Here is a 17,198-nt window from a genome sequence, read left to right on the forward strand (position 1 = left end):
AGAACGCCGTGAGTCTCTTAGGCGACGGAGCGTCGGAGGGGTCAAACACCACTGAAAAACCGATTCTGACGGCATTGCCAAGGCCTGTCGAGGGGAAACATCGCTGCACGAGCAGAAAGCATGTAGGCCAAGTAGGCGAAGGAAACGCACGCGAACTGTCTACCGTCTACGTCCACCGATACAAGACTCTCGCCATTTCACCTCGTCCCGGAAAGTGTCTGCAAAGGAGACGTAACCACGGTCACTCTGAGGCTCAGCGCCGGGCCCTATTTACTTCTCCACAGCCGGTTTTCCCCGAAGACTATAAAATGCGAACCTCTTCCGGCTGTGGAACATGGCGGCGCCCACGGTAAGGACCACATTTGGGGGCGGGGCCTTGCGGCACTTCCGTCCAGGTCCAGTGGGTGCTGTGATCTTCAAGCATGGGGTCCGCTGGCTTGTCGCGACTGCACGGGCTTTTCGCGGTCTATAAGCCCCCGGGGCTAAAATGGAAGCACCTGCGGGATACAGTGGAGCTACAACTTCTGAAGGGTCAGTGCCTCGAACCAGATCCACATTCCCGCTCTCGTTCTCTTGAAAGTCCATCTCCGTTTCTGGTCCTTCCCTCAAAACAAAATCACGTGACCTATTCGCCTGGGCAGAGCGCTTTCCCAAACGTCTGTTCTCTGTGCTTTCTTACTCCTCACTTTCCTCTGTTTTTCGAGGGGGAAAATGACTCAGTATTGTTCCTTGTCACACCGTTACTACGTTGTAGAGTCTATTTTAATCCGCCTGTTCCTTAACTACTGCTCTTCTGCCCTCTGCACCATGGGCTTCTGCTTTGTCTTCTACATCATACTTCCCTGTTGTCCGGGTGTTTGAACAGAACAAGATATTCCTGGCCAGGCGTCGTCGTGCACGCCTGTAATCCCAACTACTCTGAAGGCTGAGGCAGGAGGATCGCTTAAGCCCAAGAGTTTGACATTACAGTGAGCCATTATGGTGCCACTGTACTCCAGCCTGGGCGACAGAACGAGATCCTGTCTCTTAAAAAATATTTTATATGTACATATATTTGTATGTATGTGTGTATATATTATCTCTGTGTGTACAGGTCTCAATGCCAGGAAGCCTCCCGCCCCTAAACAGCGTGTTCGCTTCTTGCTGGGCCCCATGGAAGGCAGCGAAGAGAAGGAGCTGACCCTCACAGCCACCAGTGTACCCTCTCTCGTCAACCATCCACTGGGTAAGGCAGATTTAAGCAGGATGCTGGGTGTCAGGAAATCCCTGAGCAGAGTCAGTGTCCCAGTGCTCAGACTCCTGTGCCAGGCCCTTGAAGGTCCACAGAGGAGTGAGGTATTAGACCAGGAATTGGTAGACTTCCTTGGAAAGGGCCAGATACTGAATGTTTTTGTTTTCAGGCCATGTGGTTTCTGTTGCAACTGCTCAACTCTGCCAATGTAGTGCAAAACAGCTATAGACAGTATCTAGAGGAGTGAGCCTAGCTGTATTCCGGTAGAACTTTATGAACATTCATATTTTAATTTCAAGTAATTGTCACGTGTCACGAAGTACAGTTGCCCCTGAGTCCATGAGTCCACATCCCATGATCCAGCTTCAGATCAGCAATATTTGGGAGAAAAAAGAAACACAAAGTTCCAAAAAGCAAAACTTGAATTTGCTGTGTACCTAGTACGGTGTTGAATCCACTCAAAGTGATGCATAGGCATCATATTAGATATTGTAAGTAATCTAGCCGGGCGCAGTGACTCACGCCTGTAATCCCAGCACTTTAGGAGGCTGAGGCGGCTGGATCACAAGGTCAAGAGATAGAGACCATCCTGGCCAACATGATGAAACCCTGTCTCTACTAAAAATACAAAAATTAGCTGGGCGCGGTGGCTCACGCCTGTAATCCCAGCACTTTGGGAGGCTGAGGCGGGCGGATCACGAGGTCAGGAGATTGAGACCATCCTGGCTAACATGGTGAAACCCTGTCTCTACTAAAAATACAAAAAATTAGCCAAGCGTGGCAGCAGGCGCCTGTAGTCCCAGCTACTTGGGAGGCTGAGGCAGGAGAATGGCGTGAACCTAGGAGGCAGAGCTTGCAGTGAGCCGAGATCACGCCACTGCACTCCGGCCTGGGCGACTGAGTGAGACTCCGTCTCACTCAAAAAAAGAAAAAATACGAAAATTAGCCAGGCGTGGTGGTGGGCGCATGTAGTCCCAGCTACTCGGGAGGCTGAGGCAGGAGAATCACTTGAACCTGGGAGGCAGAGGTTGCAGTGAGCCGAGATTGCGCCACTGCAAGCCAGCCTGGCAACAGAGCGAGACTCCACCTCAAAAAAAAAAAAAAGTAATCTAGAGATGATTTAAAATATGTGGGAGGGCCAGGCCCAGTGGCTCATGTGTGTAATCCCAGCACTTTGGGAAGCTGAGGTGGTGGATTATTTGAGCCTAGGAGTTTAAGATCAGCCTGGGCAACATGGGGAAACCCTACTTCTACCAAAGAATACAAAAATTAGCCAGGCATGGGTGGTGCGTGCATGTAATCCCAGCTACTCAAGAGGCTGAGGCAGGAGAATCGCTTGAATCCGGGAGGCGGAGGTTGTAGTGAGCCAAAATTGCACCACTGTACTCCAGTCTGGGTGACAGAGTGAGACTCTGTCTCAAAAAAAAAAAAAAAAAAAAAAGGGGGTGGCCAGGTGTGGTGGCTCACTCCTGTAATCCCTGCACTTTGGTAGGCTGAGGCGGGTGGATCACTTGAGGTCAGGAGTTTAAGACCTGCCTGGCCAACATGGCAAAGCCCTGTCTCTACTAAAAATTAGCTGGGCATGGTAGCACGCACTTGTAATCCCAGCTACTCAGGAGGCTGAGATACGAGGAGTCACTTGAACCTGGGAGGTGGTGGTTGTGGCGAGCCAAGATTGTGCCACTGCACTCCAGCGTGGGCAAAAGAGTGAGACTGCCTCAAAAAAAAAAAAAAAGTATATGGGACGACATACTTAGGTTATATGCAAATACTATGCCATTTTATATCAGGGACTTGAACATCTACAAACTTTGGTATCTGCAAGGGACCCTGGAACCAATCCCCCTGGATACCGAGGGACAACTGTAGTGTTCTATTTATTTAGAGACAAGGTCTCACTCTATCACCCAGGCTGGAGTGCAGTGGTGAGATCTCAGCTCACTGAAACCTCTGCCTCCTGAGTTCAAGCGGTCTTCCCACCTAAGCCTCCCGAATAGCTGGGACTACAGGCACAGGCCACTATGCCTGGCTAATTTTTGTATTTTTTGTAGAGATGGGGTTTTCTCATGTTGCCCATGCTAGTATTGAACTCCCGGGCTCAAGTGATCTGCCTGCCTTGGCGTTATAAGCGTGAGCCCCTGCAACTGGTCTCTTGATTTATTTTGAACCGTTAAAAAATGGAAAAGCCATTCTTAACTCATAGGCCACAAAAAACAAACAAGCTGGGTGGGGTGACTCTTTCCTGTAATCCCAGCACTTTGGGAGGCTGAGGCGGTTGGATCACTTGAGGTCAGGAGTTCAAGACTAGCCTGGCCAACATGGTGAAACCCCATCTCTACTAAAAATACAAAAAATTAGCCGGGCATGGAGGCGGGTGCCTGTAATCTTAGCTACTCGGGAGGCTGAGGCATGACAATTGTGTGAATCTGGGAGATGGAGGTTGCAGTGAGTTGAGATCACGCCACTGTACTCCAGCCTGGGCGACAAAGTGAGACTTCGTCTCAAAACAAAACAAAACAAAACAAAAACCAAAAGAAAAACAGTCTTCAGGATTTGACTTGTGGACTGTAGTTTGCTGACCCTTTTTCTATTCTGGGACTCCAGGTGAGAAATGAGACCCTAGGTAGAAGTCCTAAGGTGGGGGTTTTGGGTTTCTGGGAAAGAATGATTTCCCAGAAAAATCATTCTGAGCCACCGTGCCCAGCCAAAAGAGTGATTTTTTTTTTTTTTTTAAGATGGAGTCTCGCTTTGTCACCCAGGCTGGAGTGTAGTGGCGATATCACAGCTCACTGCAAGCTCCACCTCCTGGGTTCACGCCTTTCTCCGGCCTCAGCCTCCTGAGTAGCTGGGACGACAGGCGCCCGCCACCACGCCTGGCTAATTTTTTGTATTTTTAGTAGAGATGGGGGTTTCACCATGTTAGCCAGGATGGTCTCGATCTCCTGACCCCGTGATCCGCCCGTCTCAGCCTCCCAGAGTGCTGGGATTACAGGCGTGAGACACCGCCCCTGGCCAGGAGTGATTTTTTTAGTGAACAAAGTTGCCCAACAGTGGAACTGGTTCTGGTAATGTGCCCCCATCCCTATATGTGATTAAGGCATGTGTCAGGGAATCTAGAGGTTTTACTAGAAACCTCTAAAACGCCTTGGACTTGTGATATTCATTGACTCTATTATATGGTAACGATAAGAAGTATAATGTATTGAGTCGTCACTCCGTACTAGGCATTGTTTTAAGCTTCCCCCAAGTACAATCCACAGTCCTGTGAGATGGGTCCTATTTTCATTTCACAAGAGAGAAAACTGAGGCTCAGTGTTGACATTTAGTAACATAGCCTGGATTCAGTAGGCCCTTAACTACTCTGGATCCTTCCCCTAAATTCCTCTTAATCTATGGAAGTGTAAACACTTCTGGCTCATTCCTGCATTTATTCTTTCAGTAGTTCTTTCCTGAGCAGCTAGTGAGCTGACACACCCAGGTTCTGCCTTAAGGAGCTCACAGCCTCCATTTTCCTCCAGGGACTCTTCGTCAGTAGAGCTGGGCAGGGAAGCCCACACTCCGGACCTTCAGTGTTAGGCCGGTCTTCCTAGAGCCTCTCACTGGCAGACTGATGTAGGCAGAGTAACAGGCATCTTGGGCTGCCCTTTGGATCCCAGGGCACTGAGGAGACCGTTCAGGGTCCCAGATTCCATGACAGGCAAGCCTGAGAGTCTAGCCTGATGCTAGTTTGGACTCCATGAGGCTGCATTCTGAGAACGAAGTCAACATGCAGCCCAAAGCCATCCTGGGGTGGCATTTAGTTGAGAAAATGGACCTCGTTTGTTTCTTTCCAGTATGTGGACCAGCATTCACCCATCTCAAGGTTGGCATGGGACATCGGCTGGATGTCCGGGCTTCTGGAGTACTTGGTAGGTGATGTGAGAAGCCTGGGGATACAGTGATAAGGCTTGAGAAAAGATCCCGGAGCTACCAGGAGCCCAGTCCACTTCTTACCTGGCACCCACGTCCCACCATTCCTCTCCTGCCCTGATTCTTGCCCCAAGGCTGATCAGCTGGGGAGTGGATAGGTGGACGGAGGTAATCACAGGTTAATATCACAGTCACCCACCTTTGTTCAGTGATTCCCACACATGATGTAGTTCGAGGCCCTTTATGCACATTTATTTACTACGACGACTTTATTAGGTAGATACTGTATGATTTTATGGAAGAACAAAGTAGGAGTTAGGTGACTTGTTCTGTGTTCCGTGGCCAGTGAATACCCCTGGTCTGGAGAGGGAAAACCATCATTGCATCATGGGGCAGCCAGGCGCGTGACTCTGGGCCCAATGGCCAGGGCCTGCATGTGGCTGGGGCTGGACACACAAAGCCCTAGTCATGAGCCATCTGTGTCCCCAGGGTCAGGTGGTGCCCACATCCTCCAGCCGCGACAGTCACAGTCCCCTTGTCTTGCTTCCTGAGACACAGGCAGGCAGACATGATCTCACGCCCCCTCTCCCTGTTCTGTCTCCCCACGAGTGAATGCAGGGTCATTCTCTCCCGCAGCCAGAGGGAGAAACAGACCGGGAGAAAGGCAGGAAGTGACCACAGTGGCCACTGTTTATTGGGCCCTTCCTCTGTGCTGACTGCACAGCACCCACAGGAATCAGTATTTTTTTTTTCCCCGAGACAGAGTGTTGCTGTGTCTCCCAGCTGGAGTGCAATGGCGCGATCTCGGCTCACTGGAACCTCTGCCTCCTGGGTTCAAGCAATTCTCCTGCCTCAGCTTCCCGAGTAGGTGGAATTACAGGTGCCTGCCACCACATCTGGCTAATTTTTTTTTTTTTTTGAGACGGAGTCTCACTCTTGTTGCCCAAGCTGGAGTGCAGTGGCATGATCTTGGCACCACACCTGGCTAATTTTGTATTTTTAGTAGAGATGGGGTTTCACCATGTTGGCCAGGCTGGTCTTGAACTCCTGACCTCAGGTGAGCTGCCTGCCTCAGCCTCCCAAAGTTCTGGGATTATAGGCGTGAGCCACTGTGCCTGGCCTTCAGGCAGTATTTTTACCCCCATTTTGCTGATGGGGAACTTGACGCTCAAAGAGGCTACAGGTTATGCTTAGAGCTGCCCCTGATTTGAGTGCAGGTTTGTGTGACTAGGCCAGGGATCTCTTCCTTTGAGGTGTCAGAGTCCCCTGGGGAGCTTGGCAAGGATCCTAGGCCCCCTCCAACCATGAGTCAGATTCAGTGCATATGGGTAAGCCCTAGCAATCTGCATGTGATGCATACCCAGAGGGGCGTATTTGCCCCCTATAGATCTTCTTGCCTTCCTGCTGCCTTTGGCAGCATCAGAAAAGGGAGTATTCTGATGGTGGGGGTAGGGGCGGGAATATTTAGGGGAATGGGAAGGGGGTCCCAGGTGTGAGATGAGGCTGGCTGCTTTTCAGTGCTCGGCGTGGGACATGGATGCAGGCTCCTCACCGATATGTACAATGCTCATCTCACCAAGGTACGAGGGTCTGGGGACAGCCTATTTCTCTCTTGGTCCTTTCCTGGGGGTCACCAGCAGGATTCTGAAGCTTAGAGGATTCCTTCGGGGAGCACCCCAGCCATCAACAAGCATTTTTTTAATGATCGTATGCTGCACAGGGGCGGTAATGATGATAATAACTACTGGCGTTAGTGTATGCCAGCCACTCTGTGCCGAGCACTGTATGTGGATTCCCTTAGGGAAGCCTCACAGCCTCCCTGTAAAGTGGAATCTGTTGTTAGCCCCATTTCACAGATGAGAGAACTGAGGCTCAGAGAGGAGATGTCACTTACCCAGGTCACGTAGTTGTTAGGGCTTTAAGAGCTGGCATTTGAACCTAGGTCTCTCCAACACCAGAGCTTGATCATGATGCCATTCCATATTCTGTCCCAAGACTGAGAGGTAGATGTCAGCATCCTGCCCACAAGGGGCTTACCATCCAGAGGTAGGGTTGGGGCTATGGAGCCTGATGCCACAAAGTATGTGCGTAGGTGCCACGTTATGGGGCCCACGTTTTTAGTGGTTAAGAGCACAAAATTCTGGAGCCAAATGACTTCAGTTCGAACCCCAGCTTCTACCACTCTGACAGCTGTGTGTCCTTGGGTGGATTACCTAATTAATATCTGTGTTTCTCAGTTTCCTCATCTGTAAAATGGGAATGGGGGCCAGTTGTGGTGGCTCATACCTGTAATCCCAGTACTTTGGGAGGCTGAGGCAGGAGGATTGCTTGAGCCCAGGAATTTGAGGCCATTCTGGGCAACATAGCAAGACTCCATCTCTATTTAAAAAATTGTTTTAGGCCGGGTGCAGTGGCTCAAGCCTGTAATCCCAGCACTTTGGGAGGCCGAGGCGGGCGGATCACGAGGTAAGGAGATCGAGACCATACTGGCTAACACGGTGAAACCCCGTCTCTACTAAAAAATACAAATAACTAGCCGGGCGTGGTGGCGGGCGCCTGTAGTCCCAGCTACTGGGGAGGCTGAGGCAGGAGAATGGCATAAACCTGGGAGGCGGAGCTTGCAGTGAGCTGAGATCCGGCCACTGCACTCCAGCCTGGGCAACAGAGCAAGACTCCGCCTCAAAAAAAAAAAAACAATTTTTTTTAAATTGTGGCCTGGGCTCAGTGGCTGCTGCCACTTTGGGAGGCTGAGGTGGGTGGATCACTTGAGGCCAGGAGTTCAAGAGCAGCCTGGACAACATGGTGAAAACCTGTCTCTACTAAAAATACAAAAAAATGGCCGGGCGCGGTGGCTCAAGCCTGTAATCCCAGCACTTTGGGAGGCCGAGACGGGTGGATCACGAGGCCAGGAGATCGAGAGACGATCCCGGCTAACACGGTGAAACCCCGTCTCTACTAAAAAATACAAAAAAAAAACTAGCCGGGCGAGGTGGCGGGCGCCTGTAGTCCCAGCTACTCGGGAGGCTGAGGCAGGAGAACGGCGTAAACCCGGGAGGCGGAGCTTGCAGTGAGCTGAGATCCGGCCACTGCACGCCAGCCTGGGCGACACAGCGAGACTCCGTCTCAAAAAAAAAAAAAAAATACAAAAAAATTAGGCTGGTGGTGTATGCCTATCCTCCCAGCTACTCAGTGATCCACGTGCCTCTGTCTCCCAAAGTACTGGGATTATAGGTGTGAGCCACTGTACCCAGCCAATCATTCCTTATCTGTGGCAGATGGGGTTAGCTGCACAGATTCAGAGGAGGGGGAGTTTTTAGAAGCCGGGATGAGGAAGGGCCTGATCTGGGCCATGAAACCTTATTCTATTTAGAGGCGTGGAGAGAATCTGACAGGACATGCTAGAAGGGACTCGGGGTGATAAATTGCCAAGTTAGGTTGGAGAGGAGAGACATGGAGGCCTGGGGTGGCCACAGGGTAGCTGTCAGCGGTCAGCACCTTTGGAGGCTGCCAGTGCTGGTTGTCATGGAAACCAGCCAGCAATCTTGTAGGAAGCCTGCTGACTGGGAGCCAGGTACCATGTCCCGCTGGCTGAATCGGGGCAGCAGCACTGTGAGACTGGCCCTGTTACTGTCCCCAGGTGACGGGAGAGCTTGACTACAAAGAGAGGAAGAGCTGCTGAAGGCCACATGACAGAGCTGGTGCCCTTCTTCATGGGGCTGTGGAGCAACTGGGTGGGGGCTGGGCGCATGAGTTCCCTGAGGGAGACCTGGGGACTCCCCACCTCCAGCCTCTGGGGCAGGGGCTACTAGGGCTTAGAGTGGGGTCACTAATGGATCTTTTCCTCCCTGTCCTTGAAGGATTACACAGTGCGTGGCCTCCTTGGCAAAGCTACAGATGACTTCTGTGAGGATGGGAGGCTGGTAGAGAAGACAACCTATGGTGAGAACCAGAAGTGGCTGCTGCTGCCTCCCTCCGTGTTTGCTTTCCCCGAGTCCTCTCCCTGCCCTAGGCCACACAGGCCCCTTCTCAGTTCCACTCCACACACCAGGCTTGGGCTGAGGCTTTGGCCATGGGATCTGTCCACCAGGAGTACCCTCTACTCCCCTGCTTGCCTGGCTGAAATGTAACATCACTTCCAAAGACCCTCGTTTCTCTCCATCCGTATTGTCAGTCTTTTACCTTTTCCTTTTTTTTTTTTTTTTTTTTTTTTTTTTTTGAGACAAAGTCTTGCTTTGTCACCCAGGCTGGAGTTCAGTGGCACAGTCTTGGCTTGCTGCAGGCTCTGCCTTCCAGGTTCACGCCATTCTCCTGCCTCAGCCTCCTGAGTAGCTGGGACTACAGGTGCCTGCCACCATGCCCAGCTTTTTTTTTTTTTTTTTTTTTTTGTATTTTTAGTAGAGATGGGGTTTCATTGCGTTAGCCAGGATGGTCTCAATCACCTGACTTCGTGGTCCACCCGCCTCGGCCTCCCAAAGTGCTGGGGTTACAGGCGTGAGCCACCGCACCCGGTCTTTCCTTTTCTTTTCTTTTTCTTTTTTTTTTTTTTTTTTTGAGACGATGTCTTGCTCTGTCGCCCAGGCTGGAGTGCAGTGGCGCGATTTCGGCTCACTGCAATCTCCACCTCCCAGGTTCAAGCAATTCTCCTGCCTCAGCCTTCAGAGTAGCTGACATTACAGGCACACACCGCCACACCCAGCTAATTTTTTGTATTTTTAGTAGAAATGGGGTTTCACCCTGTTGGACAGTCTGGTCTGGAACTCCTGACCTCAGGTAGTCTGCCCGCCTCGGCCTCCCAAAGCGCTGGGATTACAAGTGTGAGTCACCGTGCCTGGCTACTGTTCTAAATTTTAAAAAGAGGCTGGGCACAGTGGCTCATGCCTATAATCCCAGCACTTTGGGAGGCCAAAGTGGGTGGATTACAAGGTCAGGAGTTTGAGACCAGCCTGGCCGATATAGTAAAACCCTGTCTCTAGTAAAAATGCAAAAATTAGCTGGGCGTGGTGGCAGGCCCCTGTAGTCACAGCTACTCAGGAGGCTGAGGTAGGAGAATTGCTTGAACCTGGGAGGCGGAGGTTGCAGTGAGCCGAGATCACACCACTGCACTCCAGCCTGGCAACAGAGCGAGACTCTGTCTCAAAAATAATAATTATAATAAATAATACAAAAAATTAACGGCATGGTAGTGCATGCCTATAATCCTAGCTACTTGGGAAGCTGAGGCAGGAGAATCACTTGAACCCAGAAGGTGAAGGTTGCAGTTTGCCGAGATCTCACCACTGCACCCCAGCCTGGGCAACAGGGCGAGATTCCATCTCAAAAAAAAAGGCCAGTTCGGCGGCTCACGCCTGTAATCCCAGCACTTTGGGAGGCCAAGGCAGGCGGATTGCCTGATGTCAGGAGTTCGAGACCAGCCTAGCCAACATGGTGAAACCCGTCTCTACTAAAAATACAAAAACTATCTGGGTGTGGTGGCGTGTACCTGTAATCCCAGCTGTTCGGGAGGCTGAGGCAGGAGAATTGCTTGAATCGAGGAGGCAGAGCATACAGTGAGCTGAGATTGTGCCATTGCACTCCAGCCTGGGCAACAGAACAAGACTCTGTCTCAAAAAAAGAAAAGGCTGGGTACGGTGGCTCACACCTGTAATCCCAGCACTTTGGAATGCCGAGGCAGGCAGATTACAAGGTCAGGAGATTGAGACCATCTGGCCAACATGGTGAAACTCCATCTCTACTGAAAATACAAAAAAAATAGCTGAGCATGGTGGCGTGTACCTGTAGTCCCTGCTACTCGGGAGGCTGAGGCAGGAGAATCGCTTGAACCCGGGAGGCAGAGGTTGCAGCGAGCCAAGATTGTGCCACTGCACTCCAGCCTGGGTGACAGAGCGAGACTCCGTAACCAAAACAAAACAAAACAGCAAAAGAACTTTTGAACACAAGGAAATGATGGATACTGGGGTGTACTTGAGGTAGGGCAGGGTAGACAGAGAGAGAGAAGCAGAAAAGGTAACTATTGGGTACTGGGCTTAATACCTGGGTGATGAAATAATCTATATAACAAACCTCCATGACACATGTTTACCTATGTAGCAAACCTTCACATGTACCCCCGAACCTAAAATAAAAGTTAAAAAGAGAATGCCCTTAGAATGCTGAGTCATGTGTATCTTTCTGAGAAGAAGGTCCAGAGCTTTCATGAGAATCTCAAAGGACTCCCAACCACCCCACCATGGGGATCCCTCCAAAACGTCCTGTCTCCATGTTCCAGGGACGGGGCTGTCCTGGGGGGAAGGAGTTTGCTGTAACCAATCCTCAGCAGGTACCTGTGCACTGACAACCACCTGCCTTTTCCAGACCACGTGACCAGAGAGAAGCTGGACCGCATTCTGGCCATGATCCAAGGCTCCCATCAGAAGGCCCTGGTGATGTGAGTGGGGCCCTCAGTGAGGTACTGGGAGAGCAGTAAGTGCCCTTGGCTCCCATAGGCTCCCCCAAACCTAGGGCAGATTCCATGGATCTTGTTTTTAGAGTCCAGAACCAGACGGGAGCTGCTTGTTTCTTTCTTGGCATTAAGAAATGGTTCTGTGTGCCAGGTCTTGGGTTAGCCAATGGGAGGCCAGGAAGAGCAAGAGAACCCAGCTGTCCTGCTGAGATAATATGATTTAATGGCAAGGAAACCATCATCGGAGCACAGAGCCCAAGGGCAAGAGCAGCCAAGGAGTTAAGAACTTGGGCTCTGGAGCCAGCTTGCCTGGGTTTCCTGACTCTGCCAGGCACCTGGTGATGAAGACGGGCAGGAAAGGTGGCTGGAGGAGCCACGGTGGCAGGGCACACAAAGCAAATGAGGAACTTACAGAGAGGCACCTTTCATGCGGGGGAAAGGGTAGGTGGTCTACCCAGCTGCAGCCCCTCCTGATCTGCAGGTACTCCAACCTCGACCTGAAGACCCAGGAAGCCTATGAGATGGCTGTGAGAGGCCTGATCCGGCCCATGAACAAGTCCCCGATGCTGATAACCGGCATCCGATGCCTCCACTTTGCACCTCCGGAATTCCTCTTAGGTAGGTTGGCCAAGGAAGTTGGAGCAGTGAGATGGGGCCCCTGGGTTTTGGAGTCACTCAGGAATGCTCTTGCAGAGGTCACTGTTGTCCGGCTCAGCTGAGGCCAGCATATGCCGGCCCTGATCTCTGCAGGCCAAGGCATCAGGCGCCGACTTCCTTCCCAGCCCTGGCCTGGACTTGGCTGATGACAGAGCTAACAGAACAAAAGCTCTCCTATCTCTTGCCAAGTCACCCTTGGAAGCCAAACCTTACCAAGCAAAGGTTATATTTAGTGGTTCATTTCCAGAGCTGCCCATGTTTGAAGCTGTGAGGTCTCCATCAGACACCACTCTTACCTCTCCAGTCCCACCCAGCTCAGGCCCTTCTTATCTGTGTTCCTTTTGTCTCTCCCTGCCCCTGCAGAGAGAGCATAACATGTTGGTCATGTTAATGCCTGCTCCTCTGCTTGAGCACTGAATTCTCTGTTATTAAGCACTTTCTATAAATGATCTTTTTTACTCCTCATAACTGCCATTTTACAGATATGGAAACCGAGTCTTAGTAAAAGGCAGGTTGTAACCTGGGCAACATGGCGAGACCCTGTCTCTACAAAAAATAAGAAATTAGCCAGTTGTGATGGCTCAGAACTGTAGTCCTAGCTACTCCGGAGGCTGAGGCAGGAGGATCATGTGAGCCTAGGAGGTCGAGGCTGCGGTGATCTGTGATCACAGCACTGCACTCTAGCCTGGGTGATGGAATGAGACCCTGTTGCCAAAAAAAGGCAGATTCTGACTTATCAGGTCCCAGTGGGGCCTGAGGTTCTGCAAGTCTAACATTTCAGGTGGCACTCACAGGGCAGGTCCAGTGAATAGCACAACCTGGAATGCTAAGGGGTCTTGCTAAGGTTGTTACACACCTAGGAGGTATCCAAGGGGTGTGGGTGCACAACCACACGCTAGAGGCTGTGCTCTCACCACCATGTCTTTGTCATTGTGTGTCCCTGGCAGAGGTGCAGTGCATGCATGAGACGCAGAAAGAGCTGCGAAAGTTGGTTCATGAAATCGGCCTGGAGCTAAAGACCACTGCTGTCTGCTCCCAAGTGCGGCGCACGCGCGACGGCTTCTTCACGCTCGACAGCGCCCTCCTGAGGACCCAGTGGGACCTGCACAATATCCAGGATGCTATCCGGGCTGCTGCCCCCCAGGTAGCTTCAGAGCTGGAGAAGAGCTTGGGCCCGCAGCTGGACACCAAGGAGCTCCCCAGTCGGGAATGGTCCTGGGAATCCCAGGGCCCGAGCTCTACCTTGGTGCCGGAGAGGGGTGCAGGGCACTGAATGCCCAGGCAGCTGCTGGGGCAGTGAATGGATAAATAGAAGAGCTGCTATGAGCTCGACCTGATAGCTGTGCAGAAAGTGAGAGCAGGAGCACCTTTTCTACGTGTGACACGAAACTCAAGCTGTAACAGAAAGATCAATGGACTTGACCCAACTGAAAAGGAAAAACTTCTGTATGGAGGAAAAGACAGTAAACAAATGACAGACTGATAGAAAGTACTGGCAGGCCAGGCGTGGTGGCGGGCACTTGTAATCCCAGCTACTCCCAAGGCGGAGGCAGGAGAATTGCTTGAGCCTAGGAGTTTTAAGGTTGTAGTGCGCTAGACGGTGCCTGTGAATAGCCACTGCACTCTAGTCTGGGGAACATATGAGATCCCCCCAAATCTCAAAAAAAAAAAAAAAATTCCCAATAAACTATGTGCCCATTAAAATTAAAAAATTTTTAAAAATTGTGTTTGCAGTGTCATTAACCAAGGACTAATATCCACAACATACAGAGAGCCCTTAGAAAGCAAGAAAACAGGCCGGGCGCGGTGGCTCAAGCCTGTAATCCCAGCACTTTGGGAGGCCGAGACGGGCGGATCACGAGGTCAGGAGATCGAGACCATTCTGGCTAACACGGTGAAACGCCGTCTTTACTAAAAATACAAAAAAACTAGCCGGGCGAGGTGGCAGGCGCCTGTAGTCCCAGCTACTTGGGAGGCTGAGGCAGGAGAATGGCGTGAACCTGGGAGGCGGAGCTTGCAGTGAGCCGAGATCCAGGCACTGCACTCCAGCCTGGGCGACAGAGCGAGACTCCGTCTCAAAAAAAAAAAAAAAAAAAAAAAAAAAAGCAAGCAAGAAAACAGCCCGGGCGCGGTGGCTCACGCCTGTAATCCCAGCACTTTGGGAGGCCGAGGCGGGCGGATCACGAGGTCAGGAGATCGAGACCATCCTAGCTAACACGGTGAAACCCCATCTCTACTAAAAATACAAAAAATTAGCCGGGCGTGGTGGCGGGCACCTGTGGTCCTAGCTACTCGGGAGGCTGAGGCAGGAAAATAGCGTGAACCTAGGAGGCGGGGCTTGAAGTGAGCCGAGATCAAGCCACTGCACTCCAGCCCGAGCAACAAAGCGAGACTCCATCTCCAAAAAAAAAAAAAAAAAAGCAAGAAAACAATGACAAAATTAGGCAGATGATATGAAGCATATATCAGAAGAAATCCAAATGGCTAGTAAGCCAGAAATGACACTCAACCTCTTTAATACTGGAAGACATAGAAGAAAATGAGAAGATTTTTGTTATTTTTCTGTTGTTTTGAGACGGAGTCTCACTATTGTCGCCCAGGCTGGAATGCAGTGGCACGATCTCAGCTCATTGTAGCCTCTGCCTCCCAGGTTCAAGTGATTTCTCCTGCCTCAGCCTCCCAAGTAGCTGGGATTACAGGCGCCCACCACCACACCTGGCTAATTTTTTGTGTAGTAGAGATGGGGTTTCACCATGTTGGCCTGACTTGGCCTCCTAAAGTGCTGGGATTACAGGCAAGAGCCACTGTGCCTGGCCGGAACCTCAGTCTTTTTTTTTTTTTTTTTTTTGAGACGGAGTCTCTGCCGCCCGGGCTGGAGTGCAGTGGCCGGATCTCAGCTCACCACAAGCTCCGCCTCCCGGGTTCCCGCCATTCTCCTGCCTCAGCCTCCCGAGTAGCAGGGACTACAGGCGCCCGCCACCTCGCCCGGCTAGTTTTTTTTTTGTATTTTTTAGTAGAGACGGGGTTTCACCGTGTTAGCCAGGATGGTCTCGATCTCCTGACCTCGTGATCCTCCCGTCTCGGCCTCCCAAAGTGCTGGGATTACAGGCTTGAGCCACTGCGCCCGGCCGGAACCTCAGTCTTTTTTCTTAAAGGTCTTCAGTTTTTTGGATGAGCTCCACCCACAATTGTCGTGGATAATCAGTGTGACTCAAAGTCCACCAATTGACTGATTGGAATGTTAATCGTTTTTTTGTTTTTGAGACAGAGACACCCAGGCTGGAGTGCAGTGGCTCACTGCAACCTCCGCCTCCCAGGTTCACACCATTCTCCTGCCTCAGCCTCCCCAAGTAGCTGGGACTACAGGCACCCACCACCGTGCTCAGCTAATTTTTTTGTATTTTTAGTGGAGACGGGGTTGCACCTTGTTAGCCAGGATGGTGCTGATCTCCTGACCTCGTGATCTGCCTGGTTCATCCTCCCCAAGTACTGGGACTACAGGCGTAAGCCACCACACCTGGCCTGTTTTGTTTTGTTTAAGATGGAGTCTCGGCCGGGCGCGGTGGCTCAAGCCTGTAATCCCAGCACTTTGGGAGGCTGAGGCGGGTGGATCACGAGGTCAGGAGATCGAGACTATCCTGGCTAACATGGTGAAACCCCGTCTCTACTAAAAATACAAAAAACTAGCCGGGCGTGGTGGCGGGTGCCTGTAGTCTCAGCTACTTGGGAGGCTGAGGCGGGAGAATGGCGTGAACCCGGGAGGCGGAGCTTGCAGTGAGCCGAGATCACGCCACTGCACTCCAGCCTGGGAGACACAGCCAGACTCCGTCTCAAAAAAAAAAAAAAAAAAAAGAAAAAGAAAAAAGATGGAGTCTCACTCAGTCATCCAGGTTGGAGTGCAGTGGCGCAATCTCAGCTCACTGCAAACTCTGCCTCCCAGGTTCAAGAAATTCCCCTGCGTCAGCTTCTCTAGTAGCTGGGATTACAGGTGTGTACCACCATGCCTGGCTAATTTTTATGTTTTTAGTAGAGACAGAGTTTCACCATGTTGGCCAGGCTGGTCTGAACTCCTGACCTCAGGTGATCCGCCCATCTCAGCCTCCCAAAGCGCTGGGATTACAAGCATGAGCCACCACGCCTTGCTTGTTTTTGTTTTTTAGACAGGGTCTTGCTCTGTCACCCAGGCTGGAGTGCAGTGATGCAAACATGACTCACTGCAGCTTCATCCTCTCAGGCTCAGCCATCTTCTCACCTCAGCCTCCAGAATAGCTGGGACTACAGGCGTGCACACGGTGTCTGGCTTATTTTATTTTATTTTATTTTATATTTTATATTTTATACTTTTTTTTTTTTTTTTTTTTTTTGAGACGGAGTCTCGCTCTGTCGCCCGGGCTGGAGTGCAGTGGCCGGATCTCAGCTCACTGCAAGCTCTGCCTCCCGGGTTTACGTCATTCTTCTGCCTCAGCCTCCCGAGTAGCTGGGACTACAGGCGTCCGCCACCTCGCCAGGCTAGTTTTTTGTATTTTTTTTTTTTTTCAGTATAGACAGGGTTTCACCGTGTTAGCCAGGATGGTCTCGATCTCCTGACCTCGTGATCCGCCCGCCTCGGCCTCCCAGAGTGCTGGGATTACAGGCTTGAGCCACCGCGCCTGGCCTATATTTTATACTTTATATTTTATTTTATATTTTATGTTTTCTTTTACTTTATTTTTAAAATTTAATTTAATTTAATTTAATTTAATTTTTGAGACAGGGCCTTGCACTGTCACCCAGGCTGGAGTGCAGTGGTGTGATTTTGACTCATTGCAGCCTCGACCTCCTGGGTCAAGCGATTCTTCCTGCCTCAGTCTCTGGAGTTGCTGGGATTACAGGTGTGCACCACCAAGCCTGGATAATTTTTGTATTTTTAGTAGAGACAGGGTTTCACCATGTTGGCCAGGCTGGTCTCGAACTCCTGACCTC

General features: G+C 51.0%; 1 protein-coding gene across 5 annotated transcripts; it reads left to right on the forward strand.

Moving 5' to 3' along the window:
* Nucleotides 1-43: 43 nt before the first annotated feature.
* TRUB2 (TruB pseudouridine synthase family member 2) lies at nucleotides 44-13,958 on the forward strand. 5 transcript variants are annotated; one of them, XM_015116722.3, is made up of 8 exons: nucleotides 44-349; nucleotides 1,094-1,225; nucleotides 5,065-5,139; nucleotides 6,659-6,720; nucleotides 8,998-9,079; nucleotides 11,492-11,564; nucleotides 12,061-12,197; nucleotides 13,184-13,958. In XM_015116722.3, exons 2-8 carry the CDS (start codon nucleotides 1,153-1,155, stop codon nucleotides 13,507-13,509), a joined length of 828 nt encoding a protein of 275 aa, XP_014972208.3. In that variant the 5' UTR covers nucleotides 44-349; nucleotides 1,094-1,152; the 3' UTR covers nucleotides 13,510-13,958. The 5 variants fall into 5 exon arrangements, with proteins under 5 accessions (XP_014972208.3, XP_077824004.1, XP_014972206.3 ...); XM_015116720.3 differs by lacking the exon at nucleotides 44-349 and adding an exon at nucleotides 384-531; XM_077967878.1 differs by lacking the exon at nucleotides 5,065-5,139.
* The last annotated feature ends 3,240 nt before the right edge of the window (nucleotides 13,959-17,198 follow it).

This window comes from Macaca mulatta, chromosome 15 (assembly GCF_049350105.2).
Source record: "Macaca mulatta isolate MMU2019108-1 chromosome 15, T2T-MMU8v2.0, whole genome shotgun sequence".
NCBI lineage: Eukaryota > Metazoa > Chordata > Mammalia > Primates > Cercopithecidae > Macaca > Macaca mulatta.

Excerpts from the sequence above, each read along its gene's own strand:
- TRUB2 (XM_015116720.3), top strand. The coding sequence starts at position 423 with ATGGGGTCCGCTGGCTTGTCGCGACTGCACGGGCTTTTCGCGGTCTAT. Across the intron at positions 1,226-5,064 it reads TCTCGTCAACCATCCACTGG|TATGTGGACCAGCATTCACC; the intron begins GTAAGGCAGATT and ends GTTTCTTTCCAG. Across the intron at positions 5,140-6,658 it reads CCGGGCTTCTGGAGTACTTG|TGCTCGGCGTGGGACATGGA; the intron begins GTAGGTGATGTG and ends GCTGCTTTTCAG.